General features: G+C 43.9%; 1 protein-coding gene across 4 annotated transcripts in view; it reads left to right on the top strand.

The window, feature by feature from the left end:
• Positions 1–16,494, top strand: part of SMG6 (SMG6 nonsense mediated mRNA decay factor) — a 197,074-nt gene that overhangs the window by 35,598 nt on the left and 144,982 nt on the right. For all 4 annotated transcript variants that reach the window (XM_020909771.2, XM_020909772.2, XM_020909770.2 and 1 more), the window contains one exon: positions 10,630–10,691. In XM_020909771.2, the coding sequence (XP_020765430.2) occupies positions 10,630–10,691 (62 nt within the window). The remainder of the gene's footprint in view (positions 1–10,629; positions 10,692–16,494) is intronic.

The raw sequence follows: 16,494 nt of genomic DNA, 5'->3' as shown, positions 1-16,494 counted from the left end.
GGGTAGGCTGGGGTGGGTGGTGGTGGAGGGGGTATGTTTTCAGACATTTTTTTCCAGGCTTTGCACAGTCCCTTGGTGATAGTCTGTAAATGCACTTGTCTTCTTTGACTCTTGAAGAACTATTGCCTATTAAACAGGCGGATTGGGGATTTGTCTAGAAAAATGTTAGGGCTTTTATTTTACTAGTTTTATTACTGCTATTTTACTGACATGGAGAATAAGCTTTTATTCACTTTTCTCACTTTTCTTTTTTCTCCCTTCTGGCCGGCATTATCCTTGGGTGCAGTTGTTAAGTGCTTCCACCAACATGCATGATATGATCTGGACTGGAACTGTCTACTTCTCTTCATGTGCAATACTTCTCTCTTGGTTTGGACCACTGGTCTCTCAGTGAATGATACCTGAGGCAGTGATGGGTTTTTGTTTGGGGTTGCCTTAGCTTTTGGCCTTTAGAAACATCCTCAGTGTTATTCTTGGTTCTGCCAAAAAAGTTGCCTTTTTTTTTTTTTAAGGTGAAATATTAAGAGCTCAGAGTCTGGAAGCAGACTTGGGCTGGTCACTTAACCCCTCTGTGCTTAGTTTTCTCATCTGTAACATAGAAATAATAGTAGTACTTACCTCACAGGATTGTTGTGAGGTGAAATGGGCCGATAATCATAAGGTGCTTAGAAATGTGCCTTACACAGAGAAGGTGCTGGGGAAGTTTTGACTGTCACTAAGGCAGTTGAGCATAACACTTGCTTTGTTTGACTAGGAAATCTTCAGCTCTCCGTGCCTGAATTGTGCCTGAGTAGCTTGAGAGTCATTTTAACTCCTAAAGCACTGAGCAAGCTCTGTAAATTTAACCTGTCCTTAGTTGGGAGCTGTGCCCAAGCTTCTGAAAGGTGCAGTCCAATAGTTAAAATCAGCTATTAAGCCACACTTCACACTGTGTGGATTATATATGTGGGCAGAAGAGTAGAGTAGGTTCCTCCAGTCCTTTGCTCACTTGGCTGAGCCTCACTTGTGCCTCAGGATGTGTGTCTTTTCCTCCTAACATGGGATACACCAGAAATTGTGAAAGTGGGGAGTATTGTAATCTTAGAGCAAACTCACATCCATTCATCTCTTCAGCCCACTGTCCATCATTGTTGATCATTTCTTGTCCTGGGATATAGAAACAAATCATTCACTAAAGGACATCAGTTTAGAACAGAGCTGACCACTGTGGTGGTTACTTAAAAGAAATGAAATAAAACTAAAAATTCAGTTCCTCAGTCACAGGAGCCACCTTTCACTCATTACCCACCTGTGGCCAGTGGCTACTGTATTAGTCAGTGAAGATAAGAAATATTTCCACCACCATGGAGAAATGCTATGGGCAGAGCTGGTCTAAAGAAAGACATGTGTATGTGATTAAGATGTACCGTGAGACCCAGAATCACAGAGGCATGTGAAACAGTCTCTGCGTCTAGAAGATAAGGTGTCAAGCTCAGCCTGGAGGTTGGGTTTGGGAAGAGGGGTTTAAGCAAGGAAAAGTAGGGCTTTGTTAGATACATTTAATAGAAAGGAGTGCATGCAAAGGCATTAGACAGAGACTGGGCATAGCAACAGGGAGAACATGGTGCATTTAGGGCACCATGAATAAATCTTCGTTGCTGAGGGCAGGCTCTGTCAGCAAGAAGGGAGGCAGGAGGAACAGCCAAAGACCAGACTGGATATGCTGTTTGTTCACCACTTATTTACAGGTTATTTTTTATGAGCCTGCTGGCTGTGGTGAGTAAAGTCCACAAAGTCATGGTATGTGCATACAAATTGGCAATGAATGCTGTAAAAGCCGTGTAAACCCGAGCAGTGGTTCTCAAACTTCGCTGTACAGTACAATCACCTGGGAAGCTTTTAAAGATCCTGATGCCCAGGTTTCACCCCCTCGCCGGTTAAGTCAGAAATAATATCTGGAGACAGAAGCCAGGCATCGTATTTTTCAAAGATCCATAGGCAATTCCAGTGAATGTGAGGGTGGGGAGCCCCTGGGCTAGAGAGTCAGGATGGCCTGCATAGTCTCCTTCCGTGTGTCCTCAGTGGGGCCGCGTGCGATCCAGTTAGGGGTCAGGGAGCTGCCGGAGCAGAGGGTGTAGGAGGTGATTACACAGGACCCTCTGTCGGCCATTGTAAGGGCTGTGGCTGTTATTCTCATGTTAGCCGTGGTCTCTTCTTGTCCAGTCTCTTAAGCTGGAATATAGCAGATGGAGCTGTTACTCAGAATCAAAACCCTTAATTCCTGATAGTACTGTTTTTCTTTGAATACTTTTGGATTTTTCCAGATTACCTTCCTGAAAGGGGTGTGTGTGTGTGTGTGTGTGTGTGTGTGTGTATTTAAACTTTTTTTTTATGTTGGGGTGTAGCAGATTAACAATGTTGTGTTAGTTTTAAGTGGGCAGCAGGACTCAGTCATACATACATGTATCCGTTTTCCCCAAATTCCTCTCCCATCCAGGCTGCCACATAACACTGAGCAGAGTTCCCTGTGCTGTCCAGTAGGTCCTTGTTGGTTATCCATTTTAAATAGAGCAGACTGTACATGTCGATCCCAAACTCCCTGTCTCTTTCCCCCATTCTTGCCCCCTGGCAGCCACACATTTGTTCTCTTAGTCTGAGTCTGTCAGAGAGAGAGATTTAAATTCTCATAGTGATGAGTATATTATTTCCCTCCAGCATTAATATTAGTACTGGACTGTTTTTCTTGAGGTTTTTTTTTCTGTGTATTAACTGGATAATCTGTCTTACCATTAGATTCTTCAACAGTCATTTATTGAATACATATTAAGTATAAATACTATGCTGCTGCTGCTGCTAAGTCACTTCAGCCGTGTCCAACTCTGTGTGACCCCATAGACGGCAGCCCACCAGGCTCCCCCGTCCCTGGGATTCTCCAGGCAAGAACACTGGAGTGGGTTGCCATTTCCTTCTCCAGTGCATGAAAGTGAAAAGTGAAAGTGAAGTTGCTCAGTCGTGTCCGACTCTTAGCGACCCCATGGACCGCAGCCTACCAGTCTCCTCCGTCCATGGGATTTTCCAGGCAAGAGTACTGGAGTGGGGTGCCATTGCCATCTCTGAAACACTATGCTAGGCTGTTTAAAAATATTATTGAAAGGAAATAAGAGAATTTCCAGTTTATTTCTGAAGATGACATCTGTGTTTCACTTAGTTTGAGTAAGACTTCTACATGATTCTAAAGACTTCTACTTGGTCTAGGCCACTGCTGGTCTCTGTAAATTGAGTTACTTAGAACTGGAACCGTTGGGAGTAGGGACAAAGGATCATTTGAGCATGGAATGATCATTTTCTCTGTCTTCCCTCTTTTTTTCTCTCTTTGTTGCCACTGGAGGATTACAGCAGTTTCTAAACTGGTCTCCTGGCCTCTGAACACTTTATCTCACACCCTCCCCCCGCAAAAAAAGCTAAAATTTCTAAACAGCAGCCAGAACATCCTTTTAAAAACAGAGCTTTGCTCATGTCACTACCCTACTCAAAACCATTCAGTGACTTGATCAAAATCAAGCGCTTTAATAAGGACTTCTGCAACTTGGCCTCGCCTATTTCTCCAGCCTCCTTCTTGCAGAATCACTCACCTGGCCAGGCCATTTAACAGCGTGCCACTCTTGGGAGCATCACTCACGCTCTCTTCTTTTCTTTTGACACATAGACGTGACTCTTTAATCCACTTTTCCTCTGACATCTCTGACGCTTCTACTGTGGAAATAGACAGCATCCTATACTTGCCCTATCATGGTGCTTTATAATTGTGTTACCCACTGAGCAGAGAGTCTCTCTGCTTTATTCATAGTTCATGCACAGTGTCATGTACCTAGATGATGGCAAGTCAGTTTCTGTTGAATGAATGAATGAATGAATGAGTGGGGTAGACACAGGGTTAAGAAGGACCTCACTCACCATCATCAACACACTATTGACCCATTCAGTTAAAAGATGGTTTGAACTTGTGTATGTGCCTTTGGAAAGCTATTTTTCTAGTTGCTCACCTGATCACCAAGTGGGAGCTTCAGCCCTTCCTCTTCTCTCCCACTTTGTGCAGATGCACAGTTGTCCCAGTTCCCCCATTTTTTTGGGTGGATGGGCATGAGAGTTCCCAGACTCTGAGAGAGATGAGTCAGAAAGAAGACTCATTCAGAAAGTAACTCGGTCAGAGCCGCAGTGCTGCCCTTTGGCTGAACTTTCTCTCTTTCCCTGTATACCTTGAGCTTCTCGGTTGGTGACACCTCTGAGCTCCAGGTCGTCAGGCCACACAGCACAGGGATTCGTAAGCGTTAGTCTGGCATTTCCCCTTGATTAGGGCTGTTTTGGGAGAACTCCCGGGGCCCTCTGGGCTTGGATGTGTTGTGTTTTCACCCAGCCCCTTAGCCCCATAGTGGCTTCCAACCTGGAAGCCTTGAGACCCCCATTCATATTTCTCTCTAGCTTTCGGAGTGTTTGAGTTCAGAAGCTATGGGAGCAGCAGTCTTTGGCATTTGGTGTATTTTGTGCTATCATCACAGAATAGGATGGTGTTTGCTGAGAAGCCGGCAAGAAGGATTCAATTTAGTTAGAACTCTGCATCTGTGGGCTGTTAGAATTGGAAGGAGCACTGTGGATTGGTGATTCCCCTGCGCTGGTAGGTGGGAGGGTAGCTGTCAGAACTTCCTGGGTGGTGGGGCTTCTTTTAAAATAGCCCAGGAGCATCATTGCTGTTTCCACTGTGTGTGTGGTAGCCCTCAAGTGTTGTGCAGATCCAAGCATTTTTTTGAGACCCCAGTGTTACAGAGGAGCCCAGGGATAAGCAAGCTTTTTCTGGAAAGAACAAGATAGTATTTTAGGCTTTGGGACATACACTGTCTGCTACAGCCACTCAGCTCTGCCTTTGTAGGGGGAAAGCAGCCACAAACAATATGAAACAAGCAAGTGTGGCTGTGTTTCAGTAGAACCCTGTTTGTGGACCCCGACATTTAAACGTCGTATGATTTTCATGTGTCATGAAAAATTCCTTCGATTTTTTTCAGTGGGTAAAAAATATACGAACCACTCTTAGCTCATGGACCGTGCTAAAAAACCCCTCGGCCGTAATTTGCTGACCTATGATCTAGCCCAGGGGTTCCCAGTCTGGCTGCTTTCAGAATTGCCTGGAGACGTTTTCAAAATGCTGGCTCCCAGGCCCCTTTCCTCCTCCCTGAGGACTCTGGTTCTGAAGGCCTGGGGAATCTGTTTTTTACAGAAGCCCTTCTTGTGATGTGTACATACTCGGGTATGAAATTGCTGATACTCGTCTCACCCAGCCTTCTCATTTTATTTATTTTTTGTCTGTATCACTAAAAACCTTGATTACCTTTTATACTGAGTATTATTCCATTCTATGGATAGAGACCGCTTTTTATCGACCTGCTTATCAGTGGATGTGTTTTTCCATTCTTCGGCTGCTGTGAGTAATGACCTGTGAGCATCTCTGTGCCAGTTTTTGTTTCTCTTGGGTATATACCAAGGCATGGGATTGCTGGGTCATATGGTTGCCTCCTCCTTCCTCTGCACACACTTGCATTTTAGGACGTGGCCTGCTCCCCACAGTGCTCACATGCCTGCCTGCCCTGTCACGCTGTGAGCTTGCTTCACCTTGAATACCCTGCTGAACCCAGCACCTGCGTGTGTGTGTGTTCTCAGTTGTCCAGTCACGTCCAGCTCTTTGTGACCCCATGGACTGCAGGGATTGTCCCAACTGTCCATGGGATTTTCCAAGCAAGAATACTAGAGTAGATTGTCATTTCTTCCTCCACAGCCTTCTCATCTTACCGTTGAAGAAAGAGCCTTAGAAATTTTATGTGACTCGTCGACAGTTATATATAGCAAATGAATGGCATAACCGAAATTCAAACCCAGGTCTTGAACCCAGTTCAGTGGTCTTTGTTCAAACTGTTCTATACCACTTCCTACACCCGTAAACAAATAAGCCATAAATACAGAATAGTCACAGATGCGTGATTCTTTCTCTTTTCTTTAGACCTAGTGCCAGTCACCCTCCCGAGAGCCAGCCGGTACTCTGAGCTCGGCTGTCCCCCTGCTCGCTGGGTTTTCTGGAGCTGACTGCTGATTTGCCGTTTAGCCCCATTTCCCTCTGGTCTTCTGGCTCTAAGTAGGGGAGATAATGAGGCAATAGCAAGTAAATTGCTTTCATGTAAGACTTTGTTGAGGCAGCACTAAGCTGCTGTGTGAGAGTGAGAGCCGTTGTTTGAAGGGGTCCCTAGTTTTAAGAGGCATGTTTTACACTTGAGTTCACATGGCTCCAATCCAGCCATTTAAGTAAGACATCGCTACATGGAGCTTGGGCTTAATTAGAGCTAATTGAGCTGTCATCCTGCCCAGAACGGTTCAGGGGAGAAGAAACTGAAGGTGAGGAGTAATTCACCATACCTGCTCCACCTCCGTCTCGGCGGGGCTCTTTGGGATTTGAGGATTGATTTTGTGGTTTGCTCTGTCTTGTCCCTGCAAGGCATCTGAGACTTGCCACCTGACTTGCCTTTGCATTGTCCGTCATCTATATCCTGGAAAGAGGAATCCTGGACGTTCTAATGAACAATTTTGTTCCTACTGTATGGTGGTTACATTGCGGACTTATCCATCGGCTTCCACATTCTACATCCTCACTTTCTCTTTCATCTTCTTAGATCTCCCTGCCACAGACTTTTCTGCCCGAGGGAAAGTGACAGTAAGGGAAACACAGTCCTCCTGTCACCTTCATAGTCAGAAGGCCTTGTCCTAGGTTTCGGGGCATAAATGGGGAGGTGGCATGTTCATATGTTATTTGCTTACCTTTTATTCTTGGACTGCAAGTTTTTGGCTTTGAGGACCCTGTCTTGTTAGTCTGCTCTTGCTTGTGCCTGGCAGGGGTGCTGGGGTGAAGGGCAGCTTCATCTCTGTGCTGTCAGTCCTCTCCACCTTGTAATCTGAGCACTTTGGGAGGTGATGACTGGGCTTTGATGGCAGGCTCTGAGAGTCCTTGACTATTTCTAACAGGTACCATTGAAACTTGGCCTTCACCCATGTTGTGTCATGTCTAAGAGTATAGAGCCCCCTTCTAAAACACAACGAAGTTTTTTTTTTTTTTTTTAGTTTTTAATACTTGGTATGTAAAAGTAGAGACATTCCAGATGGATAAATTAGAGAGTGATAGTTTATATTTCCCCAGACTCTCTTAAGATGCATGCTGGAGTTCCTCTTAATACCAAGTTTTCTCCTACTGTCCTTAAAATGATTCACTTTTCAGATATTCAGTTTTCCATACAGCTCTTTTGAAGGAGAAACAGCTCTTTGGAATTGAAACTGGGCATATTTCAGAGGCCTCTCCTCTGGTGATACCTTGCTGCCTCTCAGCAGCTTCTTTCTCCTTCCTTGCTCAGCAGTTCACAGAGCACTTAGGCAGTTCTGAGTGCTGATAACCAGGGCAAGCATAAGACATTTACTCCTCAGAATGCTTTAATCTGTATTATTTCATTTTATCCTTTCAGCTCTGAGTTAGGTGACATCAGTGGTAGAAATTCCATTTTATAGTTTAGGAACAACCCGAGCCATTTTAACTCATAATCCCATGGTTACTGGCCGGGTAGACTTTACTGAGTGTCCTACCCACCGTTAGTGTCTCTTTCAGGTGGTATAGACGACTCAGGTGTCCACAGTGAGTTGGTTTTGGACTTTTAACCAAAGAGCCAGGCACCCTTTAATAATTCTAACACCTTCTCTCAGGGCTACACCCAAGAAGCATTTCTGGTTTCTGGTGAACAGTATGTAATTGCACAAGGAAGATCTGGAGACAGATAGCCTCACCACATGAGGAGAAACGGTTCTTTCTCCACCTGAAGGAGACCATCCGAGTGTCCTGTTAAGAACCGAGAAGTTCCAAACGTGAGGCCAGTCCAGGGTGATGTGTTGGAGAGAGGAAGCTCAGACTGAGGCCGTCCTTCCTGTGGACTTGGTGTCAGTTCAGTTCAGTTCAGTCGCTCAGTCATGTCTGACTCTGTGTCAGTTAAGTTGTCCTCAAGTTCTGCCTCAGCACTTGGTGACTTCACGTTGATATCTACGATGACGCTTAGTCCCGTTTTAATCAATGTGTAACAAATCCACTTCCTCAGAATAGCATGCTTTACCTCTCTCTAGAATGTATCTGCATTTTAGCTCCTTTCCTGCTCAGAATGTTGGTGACAAATAGAGAGAAACTATATTTAGGGTAGCAGGTACTTTCATACTAAAAATAAAGCAGTGGTTCTCATTAACCAAGGTCAGAGAGAATGTGTGTGTAGTTTGAGTTTGCTAGGATTGTCTTCACTATCACTAGTTGAGAAACAGTGCGTTGAAATCCGCTTTCTACTGGATACAGTTAAAATACACTCATGGCAGGTATGAACTCAGGTAAAGTCGGAGTCATCTGCTACCCTGAGGATAAGATCTTTGGGAAATATGTAGCTAGAATCACAGTATTAAAAGACCCCATGGGGCACTCATTTTATTGCAGGAGGCGTTGTGGGTCATGCAGTATGTTTCCTACCTAATCAGTAACGAAAATTTGAAGATAAAACTGAACTGCTGTTTTAGTTGTGCTTCTTCCCTCATCAGCCCTTCATGAATAAGCTCACCAGTTCTTTTCCTGAGACAGATGGCGGTTTAAGGGGAGGAGAACTGTTTTGAAATCAGAAGACCTGGGTTCAGGTTCTAACTCTGCCATGTACTGGTTTAAGTTGCTTCAATTTTTGAGCTGTGTTGTGGCTGGGGGATAATAATTGGCTTGAATGAGATGGGTTAATACCATTTATCCAATGACCTTGTATGTATAAATATAACTGGTTATGGATGAGTTAACCAGTTAATGATTGACAGCTGGAAAAAGGGACAATTGAGTTAAAACAGGAATAGGGAGAAATATATATATATATTTTTACCGTTTTATTTTGAAATAATCTTATACCCATGGAAAAGCTATAAGAATAAGACAAAGAACTCCTGCTTTACCCGGTCCCTCCAGTTGTTAACATTTTACCTCCTGCTCCTTGGGAGAGGGCGTCCAGCTGACAGCTGAGTGTTTACAGCATGCTGAGCATGGGGGGTATTGTCATCTCTATCATGTAGAAGGGAAATCTTTGGGAGGTTCCGTTTGTTGTGTCTCCATTGTGTAAAAGGGAAAACTTAGGGAGGTTACATCTGTTGCCTGAGACCCCGTAGCAGGTAAGTGGCAGAGGTTTGAGGGGTAAGTTTCCACTACCTTCCTTTGCATTCTAGCCCAGGCCTTGCCACTAACCATGGCAGAACCATTGGCCGTTAGTTTTGCAGCAGTTCCTCATCTTTCCCTTCTGTTCATGGAACCCAGTGTCCCCCAGGTCCTGACTCACCTCTCTATAGAGATAGGTTACCTTCCGTAAAGTATCCTTTTTAACTCCAGAATTCAATGTTTGATCTGGTATTGCTGATTAAATGTAATTCGTTTAAGCAAAAATAAAGACTGAAAGACTGAAGATTATATGCAGTTTGTGGTTGAAGTCGCTGGTTAGGTGAGAATGCCCTCCTTTCCTCACACTCAGTTTCCGTGTGAAATTGGTGGCACTGCCACAATTTGATTGGTTTTCTCTTTTGCAAGAGTATAAACCTTTTGGGCAGAGCATCCAGGGTGCTCAACCGTTCCTTGTCCTAAGCACCCACTCTTGAGGGATTCTTGATCCTTCTTCCTGTCTGGCTGCAAGGCCCTGAGTACATTTCTTCCAGGAGACCAGGGAGGATGATAGGGTTTGATTTTGAGATTACTCCTACTGGCTTTGAAGTTTTTTCCCCTCCCTTGTTTTGCTCAGAAGACTCTCTCTCCTAGTTTTTGATAAAAGTAGATTTTCTAGAACCTTGAATTAAGATTGCAAATTTGGTGACTCATGGATGTGAGCCAGATATGGCTGGCAAATGCGTGGTTTTGGCTTGCCTAATGTTTAAAAAAATTTTTTTTTGTTAGTAGCTAACATTTAAAAGCCAGAGGATTTCACATAAAAGACCAGCACTCAGTTTTTATTTAAAAGGAGAAAAGAGAGAGAGAGAAAGGTTTTAACTTTGGTTTTAAAAGCCAGAGAAGTACAATTTGATGAGCTAGTTAGTGGTGGGTTTCCTTACCCTTGGTTTCCAAAGAAGAATTTTGCTTTCGGGGTAGGTAGAAAAACAGCTCGTAAGAAAGAGTATGGCCTTATGCAGGATCATCATTATTCCTGTCTTGCCGTTGCCACTGTTTCATTTCTATCATATGAGGCCAGAGTGACTTCTGGATGGCAGAGGGCGACAGGCGTCTTGGTTTCTACTCAGCTTAGCTGGTACTCAGTGCTTCGCTCCCTGCACGCAGGCACTACTGCCAGCAGGGGGTGCTGTCTGCTCGCTGAGCCTGCTGTCCTCTTGGCTCAGCTGAGCAGCAGCTGTTGGGCATGGGCCCTGGGTCTGTGTGAGAGCTTGGGCATGTTCATTTGGTTCCCATCCCTAGTGCCCACCCCTTAGACCCTGGCCAGGTTATTGTGTCACTGGGGACTCTGTTCAGTAACAGGAAACTGGGGAAAGTTTAATTGTTTTCTCCTCTCTCTTTTTCCCATGCAGCTGAACAAAAGGTTCATCCTCAGTTTTCTCCATGCCCATGGGAAGCTGTTTACCCGGATTGGGTAAGTGTGCAGGATGTTTATTTTATTTTCCTACATTACAAGTCATTTTGGAATTTAATATTGTTAGCAACTAGACTGTGTTTGTAACTGAGGGCACAGGGTGTGAATTCTTAGGGGCCTCCACCTTCCCTCCCCTTCCCTCCACTCACTCTCCTACTGTGCTCATGAAGTTTGGGAAACGTTACTCTCCCTCCCTCTGACTCCCCTTTCCCCACCTTTATTAAAACCCCCTTTAACCACAGTCTCCCCCGCCCCTAATCCCTCTGGGTTTCTCTTTCCTCTGCCTTCCGGCTCAGCCCCTAGTGAGCTCCTCAAGGAAGTCATGCTTAGTCCATGGGTGCAGCTGCCAGGGGTCCTCCTTGGGGGAAAGTACTATCCATGCATTTTCCCTTAAGGAGAAGGGAAAAAGAGTGGACAGTAATTTTTTTCCTCCAATTTCTCTCCCTTCGAACCATACCCCTTCTTCCTGCGCTCAGTTTCTGGCACCATGTTGCTGACCCCAGTAAATGCTAAGACTTTTCTATGGTTTCACTGGCCACCATGGATTTCCGTATAAACCTCAGGGAAGGTGGTATGTGGGAGACCCTGTTATCTAGCCCTGTAAGTCTCTGGGAAGAGACCATGTTTCGAGTGTTCTTTTGGTGGATTGGAGTTTCTCCTGACTGTGTGAAGCCAGTGCCCCTACGCTGAGTGCTTCCTTACTCCAGGAGAGGAACAGGCGGCAGTGCCTGCAGGTCTTCTCTGCATTTTAATGCATTCTCAGTTGGACGTTTTCTGGTGCACTACCCTTTGAGGTGCTTGTTTTAGACTCCAGTTCCCCCCGTTGTTGTGTTTCCCTTTCGCTTTCTGTCATAACCTTGTAAGTCTATCTCTTAACACTCTAGAAGGTTTCCTTAGTGGGAGAAGCTGAAAGGCTTTGTCCTGTTTGGAGGAACACTGTTGAATGTGTTGGTGAACTAGAAACTGTGCCTTTTACCTACTCATGTATCATCAGCCTGGGCAAGAGTGACGAGGATGGCTGTAGTCTTGGCTTCGAAATGACTTGGAAAACTTGGAGCAGTGCAGTAGATGCCTGTCTGCTAGCAGAAACACGTGTGAAGTAATTCACTCAGCAAAGGAAGCTAGGTACCTCAGTAGCAACCCCCCGCCCGCCCCGCCCCCATGTCGTCTCTACTCTGGTGGGAGTTTTTGCTCAACACTGTTGTAACCCTAGTGCCTGGCATGTAGTTTGTGCTCAGTAAATAGTTGTTGTAGGAATAAGTGAATCATTACAAGAAATGGGTAGATTGCAAAAGACTGGAGAGAAGGAATCTAGAATTCTGTTGGGTCATTGTAGACCCAGGCCAGTCAATAGTGAATAATGTGAAGCTGTAGTTTCAGGGTGGTAAGATGATATTATTTCATACAATAGCACATCATATCAGAAAAAACTGTTGTGTTACCCTTAAAATAGGTGCTGTGATTCTTCATCTCTTTATTCTTTAAAAATTCTCATAAACAAAAATCTGTCTTTCCTTTACTACCTTTTTTGTCAGTATCTTCTCTCCTTTCTTCCTTTTGCTCTCTTTGCCCTTTAAATTTTTGTACCACGTTTGCTTTAAGTCATGATTTCTCAACCTCAGTACTACTAATATTTTGAACCTTATAATTCTTAATTGTAGGGGCTGTCCTGTGTTTAACAGTATCCCAAGCTTCTACCTGCTACATGCCAGTAGCATCCTTTCCCCTCACCCCCAGGTGTGACAATTAAAATGTCTCCAGACATTGCCAAATGTTCCCTGTGGTGCAGAATTGCTCATATTGAGAACCACTGCCATAGTTATTGCTCAGCTCTGTTAGAAACTTCTGGGACTAAAAAAGTTAAAAATATTGGTCCAGAATATAAGAATGTTTAAGATATATATATATATATATATTTTATATATATATATAAAATCAGGTTATACATTAGTTAAAACCCTGTTTTTCCCCCTTTTAAATTTCTCATGTTTAGTTATATTTTGGAGAAAGTTTGGAAAAGAGTGCAATAATGATAAAAAAAAACTAGAAATGATTTCTGAGAAGATAAATGAATCTTTAAAAAATAAGATAACCAAATGTTTACTTAGAGACAGCTGTTGGGGGTACCCTAACTGTGTTTAACTATTAGAGTCATAAGCAAATAGTTTTGAATTCTGTGGGATGACAGCAAGAGAAAAATAGGCTTATGTTGCAGCTGGAGAGGTTTGGGTTGTATGTAAGAATATTTCACAGAGGGAAGGTGTTCAGGAATTTTCTTCTCTGTTGAAAAATGAGCAGATCATCTCATTTGTCAGAGGTGGTTTCCTGTGGTCCAGATTATTTTTCAAGATCTCTTCCATTCCTGCATATAACCAACTCTGTTGGCAAAAAGATAAGGCCAGTCTAGTTCCACCTTCATGAACACTGAGTTGTAGTAGTGTTCACATGAGGAAAATGCATGTAAATTCTAGGCACTTCAGCCCCTCAGTGAGTATTCCTCTTGTGCTCTCTTGGAGGTGAAAAGAGAATTGAGCCCCATATTTATTCTGGAAGGCAGAGAAACAGCAATAATTTTTCTATTGGAAATAGAAAAAAAACCCAAACTATAGAAGTCTGTAAGACCAGAAGAGCAATGGGCCCAAGCCACACACAGCAACATGGACTGCTGCCTAATTACCAAGAAGATGTGAAATGTGGGAGGCGTTGAAAACGAATTAAGAGTGCGGAGATTGTAATGGGGAGCAGCTGAAGACACATCCACTGTCCCGCCTGCCTGCTGAGAAAAGCCCCGACAGCGTGGCCCTCCCAGGCTTTGTCTTCTCTGGGCCCGTGTTCCCTGCTGCATCTGTGTGCACTTGAGGGCCTACTGTGTGCCACACCCGTCTCCTTCCTCTCAGCAGCCTGCAAAAAAAGAAATTCCAAGTGTTTGATGGAATCAGGTGCCAAAAAGAGTTTGTTTTTCTCTGCCGACTTGTTCTAAGACCTCGAGAGAGAGCAAGTCAGAGCGTCTGTGGTCTCTGGTTTCCTTATCAGTAGTTTAAGCAGATGAGCTCCAAGGTCTGTTCCAGTCCCCCTGTCCTGTAGCCCTGTGATTTTTGTTTCTCATGGCTGCCCTGTCTCATGGCCGAGCTGTTTGGTTTGCTTTGGTTTTGCTACTGGTTTGCTCCTATCTTGTACAGTTTTTAAAAATGAAGATGTTAAGAAAAGTTAGGGAGCCTGATTCTTTCCCGAAGAGAACATTGTCAGGCCAGCTGTGTTCCCCAGCATCTGAGGGGTTGGGTTCTGCCCCGTTAGTCACCGTCTGAGTCACTCCCGGGTCTGGTCCCAGGACTGTCTGAAAGATTGGTTTCTTGAAACTGCCATTCACAGGAGACAAGGTGTCTCTTGAGATCCCTTCAGAAAGCGGTCACTGCAGCCAGCAAAATGCACATCCTACAAGTGATCATACAGTTTTAAAAGACAGGGCCAGAGTCCTCCTGGGCTCAGGAAACGGAATCGGGCAGGAGTGCTGTGTGGCTCCTGACAAACACTGGCTCTCCCGGGGAGAGGCACAGCGGACCTGCACTCGGACTCCTCTGAGGGGGTCAGGAAGCCGGCCATCTGTAGACTTCTGACTTGTGACAAAGAGAATAATTTAGCTTCCCATTGTAGCTTAGGTTGAAGTTGCCACTTTAGTTTTTTCCTTGCTTGCCGAGTCATGCTCTTTACACACTTTCAAGATCTCTTGGAATTCAAAGACTCATGTGTTTATTTTGGACTTCGAATTGTTAAAAATATTATGTTTGTGTCTTGATTTACTTTTTAAAACTAGAAATGTATTATATACAAAAGCCAGAAGTATTCATCGTAGGGGAAATCTTTTTACTGTATACAGTGCTAGTTGTAAAATATTTAGAAAACCCAGCAAAAAGAAGAAATAAAAAATTATTCCTATTCTCACTATCCAAAGATAACTATCCACCGTTAAAACGATGTGTATTTTTATCTTCTCTTCCATACATCACACATATGCATTCTCTTATTTATTCTTTATAAATATCTATAAAAGGGATCACATTAAACTACTTTAAAACTGTCTTCAGTTAATATATATTAAACTCAAAAAAATCTGATACAGCTTTTAAAAAATAGAATTCAATTGTATGGATATGCCATCTTAATTATCTGGTGTTGTTGGACGTTTTAGGCTGCGTCCAATTTTTCCAATTTTTTTCTGTTATAAATTGCCATCTTTTTATGCTTTCTTGCCTTTTTCTCTGTTGCTGCTACTGCTGCTGCTTCTTGTGTAAAACTTTTACAATTATTACATAAGTAATATATAAAAATCTCCTTGTAAAAGTATAGTATGCTTTTCTAAAATTTCTTTCAACTCTTTCCCAACCCCTGTGCCCTCCAAAGAGATAATGCTAGACATCAGGTTATATATTCTTCAGACCTTTTTATTGCATTTGCTTAATTACTTATGTAGCCATAAAAACCATCATTTTATTTTGTGGGCTTTTTTCCTAAACAAATTGTATTCTGTCATTATCCCAGTTTTAGTATAATTTTCATTCTGCAGTATGGGGTGGAGCAAAGAGAAAGAAAGAAAACTACTTACAGGTAATTGGAGACCAAAACCAGAGAACATTTTGGTTACGAAATTGGGCACGGAAACGCCGTTATTGAGCTCTGAGGAAGAATCTTTTATCTGCGTGTCCTTCAGTTGTTGCCTCACAAAGCTGATGTTGTCTGAGAACTCCATCTTCCCTCGTATCTCAGAATTGGAGTTACTCTAACTCATACCTTATGCATTTGATTTCTTTTTCTTTTGTTTTAATCATTGTGAACTAGCTGAAAGGTGAACAGCAAATTTTTCTTTTTTTTTTTTTAACTTAAGACGATGTGGACATTTGGCCTGGTGCTCATTTGAGACTTCATTCTGACCTAGGGAGTGATAATGGCTGTGTTTCAATTCCCATCCCGGGAAAGAGTCTTCCTCAGACACAGCCTCGAAGCAGGACCGTCCCACGTGACACTTCTGTCATGTCGTTCTGTGCTGGCTCTCTACCGCCTTTCAACACGGAGACACATGGCTCCGAAACTCGCCCAGTGTGGCTGCTTTTCAAGCAGAGTGAACTCTGCGATTCTCGTAATGAGAAGTGCTAGCCCCCCTCCCCACCTCCGACCAGAAAGAGTGCTGCACAGTGTCAAGGTTTAAAATGAAACCTTTGTTACAGCCCAGGGGGAAAAATGGATCCAGTCCAGCCCCAAACATATCACTCTCTGCCATTCCAAACCGACCAAGAGTTTTAATGGTTGTGAAACTTTTCAGAGGTGGAAGAAAATCAGTGTGTTTTGGTTGTTTTGTTGTTGGGTGGTGGCGGCAGGAGTGTGGTGTGGGGTGGCACTTGAAATGGCATGTAGAGAGAAGAAAGCAAATGCCTGGCATGTTTTGTGCCAGTGAAAAAGAGGACAGCTCAGCAGAGAAGGGCACTGGAACATAAACTGTAATTGACCCGAAACTGTGGCATGACTGCTGGGTACTGGGGGGTCAGTTGCAAGAGTTGCCTCCAAGGGCAAGGAATGAAACTTGTCAGGCTTTCAGAAGGCTCTGGAGAGGGTGCTCAATACACCCTGGAGAAAGGGTCGAGCTTCAGGTGAAAGCAGAAACACCCTTCCCTAGGACTTGAGACTGTGTTGTATCCTTTGAGGAGGATTCCCTTCCCTGTGGCTTTCCAGAAGCTATTTATTAATCCAAGCTGGAACTCTTCCTCACCCTCCTCTCCCCCCACCCCAGTACACACGCAGTGTACCACAAGCA

This window comes from Odocoileus virginianus, chromosome 17, assembly GCF_023699985.2.
Source record: "Odocoileus virginianus isolate 20LAN1187 ecotype Illinois chromosome 17, Ovbor_1.2, whole genome shotgun sequence".
In the NCBI taxonomy this organism is placed as follows: Eukaryota; Metazoa; Chordata; class Mammalia; order Artiodactyla; family Cervidae; genus Odocoileus; species Odocoileus virginianus.
This window is presented reverse-complemented; position numbering and strand designations above follow the sequence as displayed.